A 15173-nucleotide genomic window follows, 5' to 3' on the forward strand; every position below is an offset into this window, starting at 1 on the left:
GAACCGCTTTTCTTACTAGCCTATCGAATAGGAGAAGCCATTGGCATGGAGTAGGGATAAAAGAGCAGTCTAAAGAATTGAATCTCTATACCTTTTCTCGTTTCGCTTCCAGCTTAGCTAGGCGATCTCGTTCCTTTAATTCCTCCTTCAGCTTTTTCTTTTGCTCCCTCTCTGCTACCTTTTGTGCCTTTGCCTCTTCTTTCAGCTTTTTCTTTTCCGCCCTCTCAGCTTGTAGTATTTCCATGGGCTTCTTTTTCTTCGTCTTCTTATTCTCTCCATTAGCATCCTTGAGTGGTCGCTTACGGTTCAGCGCTCCAGTCTTAGATGAGATGGGTGGATATCGTGGACGAGTTCGCCTAGCTGTTTGGTACTCATCTTCCACCAAGTTTCCTTCTGACTTTTCCAATTTTTCGGCAAAGTATGGTTGCAAAAGTTTGATAATACCATCCGTGCTGCGAATGCGGACAAAGGGAGGTGGCGGTGGGTGTTCCAATACAGGCTCTGTGGAAGGAAACAATGGAGATTGGGTTAGCGGTGCTGCTATCCATAAAAACAGTACGTATAAGAAGAAGGAGAGGTTTTACCATTGGATTTTCTGTGAGGATACAAATGTTTGTAAAGGAAATGTTACATTAGCCATGCGTTCCATCCAGTCATTCGGCGTATTCAATGTAAAATACTTACGGTCCCGTTGCCTGCGCCTTCACCTTATCCTTTCCATACCATAATTTAAAAGGGACCTGTAATTGTGGATGATCAATACATACAACTTGAAGGATGATTGAAAAATGAATGTGTTAAAATCACAGCCTGCCAACGTACACTTAAACGATCCATATTAAGTTCTTTATCCAGGCCCAGATCTTTGAATCCAAAGAAATCTTCGCCAATGTCTTCACCAAACGCTCCACTAGGAAGGGCAATAATGTTGCGTTAGTATCGATGTTTTAGATGGATTGTCTCGGTGTAGGGTACTTGCCTAACAAAAGCATCATCTGTTTGGAAGAGAGAGTCATCCCCAAGTTGAACATCGGTTGAGCCCTAGTCATAGGTTGTGTGTTAGTTTTTGAATCATGATGATAGATAACGCATCGAAACAATCTACAAACGCTTACATTGATTAATTCATTGTAGGATGAAGTCAGCTTTCGATGAATATCATTCAGGCGGTGGCCGTATTTTTCAATATCATCATGAATGTAATCCTCTAATTCTTGGATACTTATAACACCATTGTCATACAGTGTGTGGGTTAAGATTTCCTAAGATGCATCGAGTCAGTGATTTGTAGGGCATTTGATCATCCAGGTTGTAGCGTGCTCCAACTAGCTACTCACCTCATCACTCATTTTGTTGCAGTATGTATCCCAGTAGACCCGCAAAGTTTTACCAAGACTGGAAAAGTAGTTGGTAGCTACATCACTGAGAACCGACAAAGCGCTGGATTGAGAAGCTTCAAATCCGGCATGTTCGATCAACTTGACAACGGTGCGTTGCATAAGCTCCTGACTAGCATCTTGGTTGAGAATCAAAGGTACAAGTTCTTGTTGGTCAACTGACGCCTTCCGCTCGCGTATAAAGCTTTCATCAACTTGGCTGGACCATTCACTACCGTCACCATATGGCGCTGCTGATGCACCATCATTGGAGCGGGGAGATGCAGCATCAGCTTCACCGACTTGAGAAGCTTCAGGATAGGTTTGTGACGTATTCATAGCAGTTATCTGAAAGTAATAGACACTATGCTTTAAAACATTGTTTCTGAGCATCAATCACCGAGGTAGTATGCTTACCGGCACATCATTTCGTACAGCGAGACATTTGGCATACACGCGTCGAATTTGCCTCAAAGTTTGCAGGTTGTCATCAATCATTTCTGATGTACCATGATTTGGTATCGCCACAGTGGAATATCTATCGAGCGATACATCCGAATAACTATGATAACGTTGTGTGAGTTTGGCTGTATTACAAGGACCTATTTCATGACGACTGTTCTTACCCATAGTCTTGTTCAGTCTCTAAACCATCGATGCTGCCTCGTCTTCCTTTATCAGGGATATCTTCAGGTATGTCGATAATCTCCGGTATTCCACTGGTGACCGCATACTCAGGAAGGAACAAATCAGATCGCGAACTATCATCAACTTGAGCTTTGTTAGAGTTGGCGATTCGTCGTGATAAAAAGCCATCGTCGAAGCTGTCGTCATCATCCGAATCACAGTCTTCGTATAAGCCGTTGTTACCCTGCTCAATCCAGCGGATAATGCTATCATTACTCGCTGTAATCAATTTACGAATTGTCTCGGGTGATTCATGGGCTTGCTCCATCATACTAAACCGTTTCATCTCGATGAATGAGCGCTGTATGACCGTACGGTCGCCAAAGGGAAGTTCGGATTGCTTTTGAGCATCCGACTACGAAGAAAAGCATCAATAACAGCAAGTAGAAAGCGACTTTAATGATACATTGGAATGCAGCCTTACCGAAACTTTCGCTCTAGTCTTCTTAGTAAGATCCCGCCAAATTTCTTCTTGCAGTATACCCATGTTGGCCTCTATCTCAGCATTTATATTACGTTCTTCTTCATCACGATCGATGACACCGTTGCTTTCTGTATGGGAAACACCAGATAAGCCTTTCAATGAGACTTGCCCATTGCCATGGCCTTCCATATCATGATCAGCTTGAGACCCGTCGTTCGATGGCGCAAGACTAGGTTCTCGTGTTGGATCACTCGGGGTAGAAACAGGGACATCGCTTCCATTCTTTTCCACAGAAGTGTTATTTGCTAAATGCTTGGAAGTTCCCGGAGCCTATTGAAATACGGTCAGTGCTGAGATCAAGCTTTCTCCATGCGAATTCCGAAAAATATCTCACCTTGCGCGAAGCCTTATGACTACTTTCATCAGTTTCATGCCCATCACTTTCTTCGGCTTCATCCTCTGCTTCCACATCGGCACGATCTCGTATATTCACATCGGGAACATGAACAAGCAGTTTGTCTGTCTTCTTACGCATAGCAATGGCATGTTTTCGGTATTCACTCGCTTGCTGTTGGCGTAGTATTAGTAAAAGTTGACGACATAGGTCGAATAATGCTGGCGTTTTCCCCAACTTACAGGATTTGTATTGTACACAAGACAGTTTTCGTAAATAAGGTATAAATCGTCCGCAAATTCCTTCTTGCTTTTATAATGACACGCCTTTAATTTCTTGGTAACCAGCCCAAGATCCATTGGCTTTTTAATCACTGCCGTCGCAACATATATAAGTCATTAAACCTGTCGTCCATCAAGTATTTATGTCCTTTCCAACCTACCATCGTAATAATCCGGCGCTTCACGCTTGTTGACCTTATTGAGGAAAGGCGTGGAGTGCTCCTAAATATGTAACAAGGATGAGATAGGTACATACCAAATATATTTGATGATTTCGGATCGAACCCACTCTTACCGTATAATTCTTAAGATCCATTAAGACTTTTTCACATGATTCATATAATTCTTCTTGGCCAAGCTTATCTTCGTTCGCCTTTACGAGCAGTTGTCAAAAATAGGAAAGACAAGAATATCGCGCCGGTTTGATTGTAGCTTACCCATTTGGAACGGTGAGGTCGAACGTCAGTCAATAAGTTGCGTAACTCACGATCACCTAATTTTGTTACTGCTCGATTCTGCTCGATTGCTTCTAGCAAGTACTGTAATCATGTGTTAGTCAAAAGCTTAGCAATCAAACTTGGTTCATTATTACACACCTTCAAGCTGAAATTTGAGTTCGCATTAAGAATCGATATCTGTAAATAAATGAAATGTTAAAGAGCGTTTTCGTGAATGAAAGCTAGATGAATGACACGAATATCTTACCGTTTTGTCAGATGGATTATCTTTGTCATTCATTTCTTCCTGAGCTTCGTATTCCTATTAAAAATATTAGATGTGAATCAAGTACTTTTCAAGCTTTTTGCTGCGTGTTACCTCCAGTTTCCGTTGCTCAACCATAGCGGCGAGATCATTTTCGAAAGTATGATACACATTCATCAAAGGTACATTCGAAAGTTCCAGAGGAGATATTAGAGCATCGTCCGAAGTGGATTCATCGGCTGCAAAGTAGCATTTTTAAGAAATACTGTTTCGTTTTCTAAAAGTGTAGATGTTAATATCGTACCTGGAGGTGCTGTCTCATCATCAGCCGCATCAGTGGTATTTTGTGAAATTGTTTTCATAGCGGGTTGCAAGACGATAGCTGGTGCTTGATTCTGTATGGATGCGTCTAAATCACCCGAGCCTTCAATAATCTTATCGTATTTGTCGGTCGAAAGACCTTGTAAAATATCGTCTATGGCATTCGAGTGTTTACAGCATGGTTTCGAGCACTTGTAAAGCTGTGGAACGAGTTGGTCGAATATCATAGCTCGTACTCTGAATGCGGCCACTTGTTCGTCTGACATTGTGCTGGATTGGGATTCATTTCCTGGTAACTCATCGTCGCCGTTTGCTTTAGCCGTGTCGAATCGGTCTGTTGCCGTGATGAAGAGACTCCACTTGTCAAAATTAGTCACGGCATCTTTGAAGATCTGAGACTCCGAAGGCGTAAGAAACTGCGTGTACAGGTTTTCCGAGTCCAGATGCCTTGCGATTATAAAGGACACCTTTGTCAGCGCCGGAAGCACCTGACACTTTTTCCTCTCCATTGGTTGGAAAACTACGTTGTATTATACTTCTGTGCGCTGGGTTCAACGCCGGCAGCTCTGTCCTGGTCAGTTAGAGTCACGGGAACTTTATCACGTGATCGAGTCGCGACTTCTCATGTCTAGCCGGTACGATGGATGTTGTCGCCAATCAAAAAGACATTTTGTCGGCTGTACAAACATGTTCACCACTTCTATTCACCAATTAAGGCTCTTCAGATTAGGGCTTTTATATACACTAGCTGCGAATGAAAGTTTTGGAATAGGCTTTTTAGATAAAGTACGTTTAAACTGTGAAATTTCATGTGGTAAGGTGTACTGAGCAACCATTTGGTGGAATAGCACTCGATATTCAACACAACCAAAGTGCTTATCATAAGCTCGTTTTTTTTGGACGTTTATAGCGTCACCGATGGACACACCTTTGTATTATAACTAACAGCTTCAGGCGTAATTCCAAATCTTCAGCATTGCTGCTGACGATAAATACATTGAATGTACAGAGAGAAAAAGAAACAAAAGAATAAAGAATAAATGCTACATAAGTTAAAAGTTGTAATGAGGTTAATATTTGCTGCTGTATTTATCCAAGTAACCATTCAGCAACCAGGTCGATTTCCAGTGAGTTCAAGTCTTTTGTGCTCTCAAGTAGCAATTGATCAGGTTCGAATTCGTTATCAGAGTCGTCGAGAAACCACTCTTCATCTTCACTTTCGAACACCTGTGGTTTTGCTGACGTGTAGTCATCTTTTTGATAAGTAGGAGGATAGGCGAATCGAGACATGGGAATCACATCATCAATGTCAGAGTATTCATCGCTGCTATCTCCATTAAGCTCGCTCAAGTCCAGAGTTCTTTCAACAGCATCCAATTCGTCACAATCCGTGACGGTCACTATCGGCGCGATTCTAGCTTGAATATAGTCTTCTGGGTTGCTGATTAAAAGTGACTCGATGGCTTCCTCTCGTTTTCTGGACAGTCTATGATGATGTTCACAGACTGGCTGCCAAGGATCGGTTTGTACAGCATGGTCATTGGTAGAAGTGGTCATCTCCCGGCCATCATTGGGCTTTGCCTGCCCAGCAGGCAGTATTGATGTAGGCTTTGGAACAGATGGGAAAGACACACCTTGAACTTTTAAGAACATTTGCAACAGATTTGCTGCATCTTCTACGCTGTTTACGGTAGTCATCTTGTTGTGCAGTAAGACGAGATCGGCAGTGGACAATTGTACATGTTCGTTCCTTGGAGGTTGTTGGTTTAGCGACGATACTCTTTTCGCTGCGACTGCGGAAGGACGATTACTGTTCTTGGAGGGTACTTGATCCATTGACATGGAGCTTACAATGGTGCGATGAGCAGTAGCTTTGAAGGCGCTGACAGGTTGTTCTTTACCAACATCGTCATCATCATCACTGTCGACGGTCTCGGATGCAACAGAATCTGTCTCCTCGTCGCCGCCGGCTGCTGTAACGACCATTGACATTCTATTACGAGATTTCTTGACAAGATTGGGAGATCGTGGTGCAATAATAATAGATGGTCGTGCTACCTTGGTTTCGTTAGTAGTAAAGTTGTGGCTAGGAGAGGACGGCCTTTCTGGTTCCGATCGGATTACAGTTTCGGTTTTGGCATTACCTACTGCCGCCGTCTTTTGTGTACCATTTCGAATCAATTCCAAAGACATCTTTGGCATGGTGCTGTTTGCAGGAGGTGCAGGAGCTGATTTTATCAAAGAGCTCAACGTGCTGCTCTGTGACATCAAAGAATCCCTCCGATTTGGTTCATCACCGTCACTCTCAGAAGGCAGGGATGTGATTGAATTCATTGTTCGTACGGATCGTGTGGAAAAGGTGGGAGACGCGGGTGAGTTGATAGTGGATGGAGGCTGAGGTTGACCATTTTGTGCAGTAATCATATTATTTCGCATATTGGATGGAATAGGAGGTACAGATGGTGGATCGGCCCAGCGTGTCTGTTTTCTAGGAGGAGGAACAGGAGGACGATTTTCTTTCGAAACTGGTGATCGACTGTTGGGTAGGCTTGGCAGGCTTTCGTCTTTAATAGCATTTTGAGCCATGTTTTGAAGAGCAACGCGTTTCAGCATATCAGACTTGGGAGGCGGAATGATCTCAATGTCGGGTTTCTTTCGGCGCCAGGCATTTTGAGCATCATCTTGTTGCTCCTTATCTTTTTCTACTTCAATGGACTTTAATCTATTAGGTGTTAAGGTCACCTTCATTGTACCTCCAGACAACATGAGAGACTCAAAGTCCATTGTTTTGGTGTCATCATCATCGATAGTGGGCGACGGCGATGAAGCACGACCAATCATGTCTTTTTCAATGTCCTTGGATTGGGTCTTCTTCTTCTTACCAAACAAGCGGAAGCCAGTTCGCGCTTTTGGAGTTGATGAAAGCGAGCCAGCGCTACCATTTGCAAAAGACTGATTCAAGATAGACACTGGTTTATATGTGGAGCTTTTACTTGGAGTAGGAGCTACTCTGTTTGTTTGAGATGCACTGGAAGGTGGTCGTTGGGGAAATTGTGTGGAGTCGGGTCGAGTCAAACTTGGATCTGATCGTATACTGCTTTGATCTGCGTCATAGTCGATCTCTCTATCGAAGTCACTTTGATATTCTACGCAAGTACATGGGAATTGATGTATGTCAGAAAACAAGCAAACATCGTGAATCCTACCAATAACTTTTCAACTTACCTTCCATACCAGAAATTTCGCTGTTCAACGTGGACGTAGGGGACATCGGCACTGAAAATTTCGATGGTATTCCTGGGGTTGGCGAGCTGACCCGTCCGTTGACATTGCCTTCGGGATAGAGCCTCTTCTCTAAACGAGCCTTGACCTCCATCCTCATAAAAGCAGATCCTACTTGTGAATCCTCTAACAAAGAAGCATAGACTTCCTTGATACGAACATGCTCCAAATCCTCTGCTTCGCAAATTCTAGCCGTTCCCAATAATACATACTCAGCAATATGTTCGATAATTGCGGTAAGGTACATGGCTACAATGGAGGAAACGACAGTCGACTTATTTGGCTGTGTTGGTATAACCTTGGATTGCTTGGAAATCAATGCACCATATTCACTAGATCTACTCCTGACTTGTTGCACAACGGTATCAAACGGTAGAGCAGGCCCAAACCTGATGGATCGCACCTTTTCATATAACTGTAGCTCGGTGTCGGTTTCAGCAGATGCAAGGTAAGACTTGAGTTCCAATTCGGCTTCGACAATAGCGTTTTTCCCGAGAGGTGTATAAGAGAGCGTATGAGATACGGCAGCCTTTAACTGGGCTAAGTCCAAACAAGCAGCGTTTTCGAGGAGCATGACCAAATATTCGTCCAAGAATTGATTGATAGAGTTCAAGGCATCGCTAGAAATACGAAGTGACCCAATCTCTGCAATGATGGCGATGGCCGCTTGAATGGAAACATACTCTTTGCCTATTTGGAGAATGAACTGGCCATCAGCGAGATGGACTAAGCGGGGGCAGGCTATGTACTAACAAGATGAAGGCTAAGACTTGTTATCTTACCGTTATACGAAGACTTTGTAGGCATGATGTCTTTTAATGATATGGTTGTTCCAGACAACACTGTTGGCTATCAATGCCAGGCAGGACGATATTTCCTTCGCAGAAGGATAATAAGAAAAAGTGCAAAGGCCTAATGAAATGATTGGATCGACTTCGCCAAGGTAGTACAGGACAGAGTCGCTTCTTGAATTTTCGCGGCCGAAATGAGCTAAATCGAACAAGTCGATTTTTGCAATGATTTTTTAGCTCTATCAAATTGTAGAAGCATATCGCCAAACTCGGCCGTCAACGAGTTCAATGTCGATGATTCTTTGGTGTTTCAAAAAGAAGTTTTTTATTTTTTTGGACGAAGGTGGCTTCTTTCGCTGATGTGGGCCGATAGAACACTGGCAGCCACTGCATGTTTTGGGTCACCCGCTTTTTCCCCTCTTGACGGCAGTACCACAAGGGTCCGCGGGCGGGCTTATTTACCAGTAACACTGACAATTTGCGATGGATTCTTCCATTGTGACACTCTTATGCTCTAAGTTTATTTCGGGCAAAAAGTCGCTGGCTAAGCCGCAGTGCGTTGCCACCAACCTAATACAGGTCCACCGCCATAGAACACGCCATTACAAGCTTAGATATAAAAATGCAATCCGAAAATTCAGGTGTATGCGCCAGTTACTACATTATCCCATCCTTCCACAGTCCATTGTAAAGCAGTTTTCTTTGGTTTCAAACCGATTTTTCATTTTTGAACTATCGAATGAATACTATCGGAGTAGGAATGATAAAGACAGATAGTACAAAGGCCGTTCAATACATGAGCCGCTAGTCCCTATGTATTCTCCTATTTCAAGAACTTGTTTAACAAATTGGCTGCTACAGCTTCAAAACCACTACCGCTACTGCCACCTTGTTGCTGCTGCTGCTGTCCGTACGGTGCTTGTTGCTGTTGATGGTTGTAGTCTTGCTGCTGTCCATACGGCGCTTGTTGCTGTGAATGGCTGTAACCTTGCTGCTGTCCATATGGTGCCTGCTGGTGAGGCTCATTGTATTGTGGGGGTTGACTATAGCCACTTTGGCCTTGATTTGGAGGTGCATTTGAGTAATTTGAAGCAGCACCTTGATGGGAAGGAGGTGGAGCATAGCCCGAGGCATTGGATTGATGTGAAGGAGACTGGCTGTAGCCACCGCTTTGAGAGGAAGAAGGTTTGGACCCTCCTCCCATAAACATTCCCATCATGCTTTCAAGAGGGTTACTACTGCCACCCCCGGCTGCTTGACCAGCGGCTGAGCCTGCCTGCTTACTAGCATACAACTTGATGGCCATGGAAACGGCTTTCTGGATCATAGCGCTCTGGCCACCACTACTACTACTACTACCTTGTTGAGCTCCTGTGCTACCGCCAGACTGCTTACCCATCAACTTTGTGACTTCGCTCATAGCCATACCAATAACAGATTGCAAACTGCCAGAGCCACTGCTACCAGATCGTTCTACAGCTTGCATGGCCGCGGCAGAAGCAACATCGTCATCGTGAACTGGCTGGTTACCTCTGCTGCCTCCACCGTACACATTTTGGTGAGCTGCTCTAGCTTGTTCAATCTCATGGGGTTGTGCTTGTTCATGCTGTGGCTGTCCGCTTAGTACTGACGATAACAGCGAGCTGAACATAGACTTGTCGTTTCCAGTTTCCCGACTGGCGTACTCTGTTGCTTCATCAAACTCTCCGTGGTGCCAAGCGCCAGAGTTTTGCCCTTGTCCATATATGGTTTGTGCATCTTGGTGTGGTTGCTGAGGCGCCGTGAAACCTCCACCATGGGGAGCTGGTGCTTGCTGGTAGCCTATAAAAATAACCAGCGGTCGGTATGGGAGCGACACAACGAAAAGAAGAATACGAAAAAATATTAACCTTGATAGCTAGAGTTTTCTCCTTGTGGATAAGACATGAGGATTACTTATTCGGCCCGGAATTCGCGGAAAGGCTCGTATTTATTTGAACCTAGCATGAGGCAGTCACAAAGTAACATGTCAGGGCTGCGGGTCTCGAATGTGTTGGCATCAAAGGCTTGGCTCCTACTAGCTGGTCTTTCTTGTTCTCGTCTTCTTCTGATATGCAAAGTCGTAAACTGGTTGTCAACTGTGGTATAACTTTTTCCAATAGGATGTACTGGTCTATTTCATGTTGGACCGAATAGTAACCCTACTTTCTATTACGACACAAAAGTTGCAGCGCGTGGTCTTGCAGAGACAGGGGTCTTTGGTAAGAGGGTGTTTCATCGTACCTTAACGCATTCGTCTAGCGCAATGGATTGGAATAGAGTAACAGTTTAACAAAATGACTAATTCATCACGTATAGATAGGATGGATCCGTTCGTAGGGTGTTATATCGTGCCATCGGATAAGCATCGCACTCAGAATCACAAGGATGGCGGTTCTGAACCACATTGGAATGAAACACTTTATCTGTAAGGTTTCAGTTATGTCACTATCAGCCATCCCCTTGCTTTTTCTTTGCTGTTCTGATTCCATTGTTATTTAACTCGTAGAGATGTTCCAGCTGGCGAAAATAGGCTGTATGTTGAAGTCTTTGATGAAGATCCTCGATCAGCTGGTATCATCGGCGGTGTGGCCATCGAGCTGTCAGAAATCACCAATAGCGGTCGACTGGATAAATGGTTTGCCATCAGAAGATCCAATGGCAATCAGTCTGGAGAAATACACTTGGTGTTGAATGTAGAGGTATGATTTTACAGTATCCACAATGCTGGATGGGATGCCAGGCAGGCGATCATATTAGGTTGTTAATAATTGATAACTAGGGTTCGCCAGGACATGCCGGTTACGCTCCTCCCCCTCCGTCTTTTGAAAATCAACAATATCAAGCAGCGCCTCCACAATATAATGGTCCTGCCTTAGGGTACCCTCAAGAGAAAAGCCCTTCCTATGGTCTTCCCCCCTCTTACGATGGTCCATCTACAGGCTACCCTGGCGAAAAGCAATACAATGATTTGGGACCTCAGGTTCCCATGCCCCTAAACTATGGATCTGGTAACCCGCCGCCGTTCAGCCCACCGCCTCCTCAGCAATACAACACCCCTATGTTCCCGCCCCAATCATCAAACTCTCCCTATAGCTATGGTGAGCAAACTCCAAGTCAAGGATCGTCCGGTGGTTACAATAGCCCATATACCCCTGGAATGACTTCATCAAGTCCGTATACCAATACAACAGAAGCCTATCAATCTGCAGAAACGAAAGCATCGGCTGGTAAGCAGCCTGGCAAACCCACGCCTGATTGGATGGTAAGTCATCGCTCTGCCACTGGGATACAATAATTGGCCGGACAGCTGAACTTACGATATTTATAGAAAATGGGTGGAGCTGCTTTGGCTGGCGCTGCTGCTGTTGGTCTTGGTGCTTGGATGGTGGATGAAGTAAAAGAACACAATGAGCATAAGCATGAACATTACCAACAGCAACACCATAACAAAAAACAGCATCAACATGGTCATCATCACTAATTTCGATACAAAGTAAAAATTATCTTGCGTACCATGTGAACTTCACTCTGCAAATCTTTCATTATTTTAGGAAAAATTGACTTTAGCGCAGACGTTTAAAATAATGTTCATGATATAACTACTGAGTGTACCCCAATTCGAGATAAACAACATTGCATCCGAAAGTTGATGGTATTGCGTTTTCAATCTTGTTCGTTTCGCCAGACGGAAGATAGGATAATTGTAAGTTTGATGGACAAGAACATTTGTACCCCATGACTTTCTGATGGTTTGGCAGTGCAAGGAAAAAAAGAAAAATAATAAATCAGTTATATGACCATGATCTACCATGCTAGCGTTGGTCTCCCGTACCCAGTCCATCGAATAAGACTCTTGCCCCCTCCTTCCCCTTCACCAAGCCCTGTTATGACCATTTCAGTTTATCAAGATGCAGGATAATGGTATCATGAAACCATAAATTCGACAGGATAGTGAACGAGCATGAGGTAGAGGCAGATGTAGTAACAGAGAGACAGGATAGAGAACAGCATGATATATGAGATATAGTTCACTGGTTAATGAAATTCAGCAAATTTATTTTATAGGCTACTTGACTCAGCCCACGTCGTACGCTTTCTATACCATGACTGCATCCCCGAGTAGCCCACCCTTGCCCCATGTACGAAGAAAAGAAGAAAAAAAAGAACCCATGGCCTCCATTCAATATCCACGTTCTGCGATCGACATGCATAGGTCATGATGGCATTCAAGGAGTGGATATAGCCAAAAAAAAAAAAGAGGATGGACGTAACCTTCGAGAGCCCAAGTTGCACAGATTCGCCGCCTAGTCTCTTTCTCTTTGGATGAAGCGGAGTGAAGGCTGTTCTCCAAAAACCAAGGGGGACAGGCATACACACACACAAGATCTGAGCGGGCGGCGCAATAACAAATTTTTTTCAAAAGTGACTTCGACTATTGTTGTACAGCATCGGTTCTCTGCTTTACTCTCTTCGTCTCACCTTAGCGTTTCCGTTTTTTCTCTCTCTCTTTCTCTCTCTCTCTTCTTTCTATCACCCATGTCGGTCGTATTACGCTCAGCTTCTGGTCCCTTGAACGATATCACTTTGAAAAAGCAACTGAGCGTAGATCGTTCATCTTGTATTAAATCAAAAACATCGAACCCTAGTGTGCCTGCTGCCGCTCGTTCAAAGACTTCAAGTTTACCACTGGCACTTTCAACACAGGAAACTAGCCCGCTAGCTGAATCCAAGCCTTGCTCGAAACGAAAGCCTTTGAAGGACATTACTCTCAAAGTATGTCATAAGCTGCCACTAAGCGTCGCTTCATGCCACACCAGCGTATGTAGTTTATCATTTTGATATATTTTCTCCACTTTTCATTGCTATTTTTTGGGCCATATCGTGCAAAAGGAATCACTGGTACACCATAAAAAAAACCCAGGTGTAACACCAGGCGTGTTTGATTTCGGTGTTTTCCTTCTGCGGATGCCCCGTCAGCTTTTGACTGGTCGGTTTATCAGCCTCCTCTCCCCCCTCCCCTTTCCGGTTACCATGGTAACCTACCATGACTATCCTGCCAATGCATTATGCTCGGTAGCTAACCATCAACTTGTTATGATATAGCCTGCTGAACCAGATGTCGACTTCACTATTTATGTGGATGTCCCGCCCACGCAACAGCAGCCGCAACCTAAAACAGACAAGTCCACCCAGGTACAAATCGTCCAAGTGGTTACACCCAAATCGGATAAAACAGTTGATGAAGGTACCCTTGGCAAAGAAAATATCGCTCCGACTACCATATCCGTTGCGCAAAAGAAGAATGACAACCTGCTTATGACCGTCGACAAGTCACTAAAGACCACCAAGAAACAGCCAACAAAGAAGCAACCGTCGTCTCAATCAAATAAAAGTTCATCCGATGCTACAGCACTCAAGCGTAAACGCAGGACAACCTTGACTATGGAAGTTTCCACATCGACAAAGCGAGCCTCTCTTCGAATGATGCGATAATTATCATGTCTCTCGACACCTCAACCATCTTGCACTATTATTTAACTGACCGGAAACGAAAGAGCACTCTACCAAAAAAAAAACCACCCCCAACCTTTGCATGCTTATTTGGCGCGCTACCCTGTACAATTTTTCTTTTTTTGCTACTTCTCCTTTTCATGCTTTCTCTTTAATTGCCTCGGTTCTCACTTTTTTTCTATTCCAAATACCCTGTCTTCCCCTCGAATACCCTTTCACAAAAAGTCCATGTACATACCTTATTTTCTTCAATCACATCGTCCGTAGTCAACCCTTTTTTTTGTACCGCCTAAAAATTCCCCCTCATCCATATTACAAAAAAAAAAAATTGCACATTCAACTTGCTCTCCAGAAATAAAATATCTGCGCATATCTGTAAAACTGAGCTTTTGCGATTCATAAGCTATGCTATGCATGAGAAAGAAGCCAATATTTTGGGCATACATCATGCAATCCGCTAGTTAGCAATTGTGGCCAATGGAGGGGAGGTCTGAACCTATTCAAAATGAAAGGATGCCGAATTTGGCTATTACTAGGTCTGCTAGTCTGCATGTTAATATGCAGCAAAACAAACCTCTTTGGATTCAAGCAGTGCTGCTGTGTCTTATTCACGCCTATTTTATTTTCTTTGATTGCACAAATTGATATATTATCACAATCGCACAGAAAGTCATCTGGATGGTTCATCCATGCGCTTCCCACCGTAACTGTCACGCCTCCTTCCTCTACCTGTCAATCTCACAGACTAGGGGACACTGCCTCCCCCGCCCCTTTCGGGTTTGAAAATATTAATACTACTCAAGATTAGAAGGTTTTTATCTCACATAATGTCCTCCTTCTATGCAATCTGAACAGATGAGTAGGTTTTGAGGTACCCCGTTCAGTACAAGACCACTTAGTGTTGGTGCAACGTTACCGACCTCAAGTTTCAAAATTGGTGGAATAGCCGGCACCCATGGTCCGCGATTTACTCACGAGGAATCCAGTGTAGTACTTTGACCCACATTGCCTAATTATAGCGGTGGTAAGACTGGTTGATCACAAACTCATTGAGTAACAAGGCAGGGCAATTATACCTTTTAATCAGCTTGACGACGATGGAAACAGTACACTATCTAGTGATGCAGACAATGATAAACCTCCATATACCCTGTTATCCGTTTAGAAGTATGCAATGATATTATCACGCTATTTTTTCAGGAGGGATCGCCCTCATGTACTCCTTGCCAAAGAGTTATCTGAACAATTGAGAAACTATCAATTCTCAAAGGTTTGGAAACCTTGAATGGGCTGGTGTTCTTCCTGAGATGCTAATATCGTTCAACCTGTCAGCATAAACTGCGCTCGCCCGCCTCAGAGGAGAGAGTCACGGAAAAATTGCTT

The 15173-nt window shown here is 43.8% G+C and overlaps 6 protein-coding genes across 6 annotated transcripts; 3 read left to right on the forward strand and 3 right to left on the reverse strand.

Annotated features, from left to right (window-relative positions):
- Window positions 1-2: 2 nt before the first annotated feature.
- K450DRAFT_220373 (uncharacterized protein) lies at window positions 3-4714 on the reverse strand. The gene is made up of 20 exons (XM_051585544.1): window positions 4169-4714; window positions 3979-4103; window positions 3868-3921; window positions 3759-3797; window positions 3600-3701; window positions 3458-3535; window positions 3324-3384; window positions 3124-3254; window positions 2882-3055; window positions 2488-2817; window positions 2003-2418; window positions 1794-1938; window positions 1338-1724; window positions 1116-1262; window positions 980-1041; window positions 823-910; window positions 685-740; window positions 585-595; window positions 454-501; window positions 3-360 (listed from the first exon to the last, which is right to left on the reverse strand). The coding sequence occupies exons 1-20, from the start codon at window positions 4692-4694 to the stop codon at window positions 86-88; spliced, it is 3255 nt and encodes a 1084-aa protein (XP_051448880.1). The 5' UTR covers window positions 4695-4714; the 3' UTR covers window positions 3-85.
- A 370-nt stretch (window positions 4715-5084) lies between these two features.
- On the reverse strand, window positions 5085-8370 carry K450DRAFT_276881 (uncharacterized protein). The gene is made up of 3 exons (XM_051593245.1): window positions 8250-8370; window positions 7411-8157; window positions 5085-7331 (listed from the first exon to the last, which is right to left on the reverse strand). The coding sequence occupies exons 1-3, from the start codon at window positions 8272-8274 to the stop codon at window positions 5275-5277; spliced, it is 2829 nt and encodes a 942-aa protein (XP_051448881.1). The 5' UTR covers window positions 8275-8370; the 3' UTR covers window positions 5085-5274.
- Window positions 8371-8756: 386 nt separating this feature from the next.
- On the reverse strand, window positions 8757-10337 carry K450DRAFT_220381 (uncharacterized protein). Its single transcript, XM_051585545.1, has 3 exons — window positions 10148-10337; window positions 9147-10079; window positions 8757-9081 (listed from the first exon to the last, which is right to left on the reverse strand). Exons 1-3 carry the CDS (start codon window positions 10182-10184, stop codon window positions 9005-9007), a joined length of 1047 nt encoding a protein of 348 aa, XP_051448882.1. The 5' UTR covers window positions 10185-10337; the 3' UTR covers window positions 8757-9004.
- On the forward strand, window positions 10134-12086 carry K450DRAFT_220387 (uncharacterized protein). Its single transcript, XM_051585546.1, has 7 exons — window positions 10134-10380; window positions 10463-10498; window positions 10596-10704; window positions 10786-10978; window positions 11059-11541; window positions 11608-11622; window positions 11820-12086. Exons 1-7 carry the CDS (start codon window positions 10350-10352, stop codon window positions 11838-11840), a joined length of 888 nt encoding a protein of 295 aa, XP_051448883.1. The 5' UTR covers window positions 10134-10349; the 3' UTR covers window positions 11841-12086.
- Window positions 12087-12685: 599 nt separating this feature from the next.
- K450DRAFT_220400 (uncharacterized protein) lies at window positions 12686-13905 on the forward strand. Its single transcript, XM_051585547.1, has 2 exons — window positions 12686-13097; window positions 13383-13905. Exons 1-2 carry the CDS (start codon window positions 12816-12818, stop codon window positions 13770-13772), a joined length of 672 nt encoding a protein of 223 aa, XP_051448884.1. The 5' UTR covers window positions 12686-12815; the 3' UTR covers window positions 13773-13905.
- K450DRAFT_220402 (uncharacterized protein) lies at window positions 13737-14185 on the forward strand. Its single transcript, XM_051585548.1, has one exon. It carries the CDS (start codon window positions 13873-13875, stop codon window positions 14146-14148), a length of 276 nt encoding a protein of 91 aa, XP_051448885.1. The 5' UTR covers window positions 13737-13872; the 3' UTR covers window positions 14149-14185.
- Window positions 14186-15173: the final 988 nt, after the last annotated feature.

Source organism: Umbelopsis ramanniana, assembly GCF_025399195.1.
Source record: "Umbelopsis ramanniana AG unplaced genomic scaffold K450scaffold_3, whole genome shotgun sequence".
Taxonomy (NCBI): Eukaryota; Fungi; Mucoromycota; class Umbelopsidomycetes; order Umbelopsidales; family Umbelopsidaceae; genus Umbelopsis; species Umbelopsis ramanniana.

Coding starts and splice junctions, on each gene's coding strand:
- K450DRAFT_220373 (XM_051585544.1), bottom strand. CDS start 4,694: ATGGAGAGGAAAAAGTGTCAGGTGCTTCCGGCGCTGACAAAGGTGTCC. Junction 3,056..3,123: donor TTGTGTACAATACAAATCCT/GTAAGTTGGGGA, acceptor CTACGCCAACAG/CAAGCGAGTGAATACCGAAA. Junction 1,725..1,793: donor CTGTACGAAATGATGTGCCG/GTAAGCATACTA, acceptor TATTACTTTCAG/ATAACTGCTATGAATACGTC.
- K450DRAFT_220402 (XM_051585548.1), top strand. CDS start 13,873: ATGCTTATTTGGCGCGCTACCCTGTACAATTTTTCTTTTTTTGCTACT.
- K450DRAFT_220387 (XM_051585546.1), top strand. CDS start 10,350: ATGCAAAGTCGTAAACTGGTTGTCAACTGTG. Junction 10,381..10,462: donor TAAACTGGTTGTCAACTGTG/GTATAACTTTTT, acceptor ACGACACAAAAG/TTGCAGCGCGTGGTCTTGCA. Junction 10,979..11,058: donor ACTTGGTGTTGAATGTAGAG/GTATGATTTTAC, acceptor ATTGATAACTAG/GGTTCGCCAGGACATGCCGG.
- K450DRAFT_276881 (XM_051593245.1), bottom strand. CDS start 8,274: ATGCCTACAAAGTCTTCGTATAACG. Junction 8,158..8,249: donor TACAAAGTCTTCGTATAACG/GTAAGATAACAA, acceptor TTCTCCAAATAG/GCAAAGAGTATGTTTCCATT. Junction 7,332..7,410: donor CGAAATTTCTGGTATGGAAG/GTAAGTTGAAAA, acceptor GTACTTGCGTAG/AATATCAAAGTGACTTCGAT.
- K450DRAFT_220400 (XM_051585547.1), top strand. CDS start 12,816: ATGTCGGTCGTATTACGCTCAGCTTCTGGTCCCTTGAACGATATCACT. Junction 13,098..13,382: donor TCGCTTCATGCCACACCAGC/GTATGTAGTTTA, acceptor GTTATGATATAG/CCTGCTGAACCAGATGTCGA.
- K450DRAFT_220381 (XM_051585545.1), bottom strand. CDS start 10,184: ATGTCTTATCCACAAGGAGAAAACTCTAGCTATCAAG. Junction 10,080..10,147: donor AGAAAACTCTAGCTATCAAG/GTTAATATTTTT, acceptor TTATTTTTATAG/GCTACCAGCAAGCACCAGCT. Junction 9,082..9,146: donor ACAGCAGCAGCAGCAACAAG/GTGGCAGTAGCG, acceptor TTCTTGAAATAG/GAGAATACATAGGGACTAGC.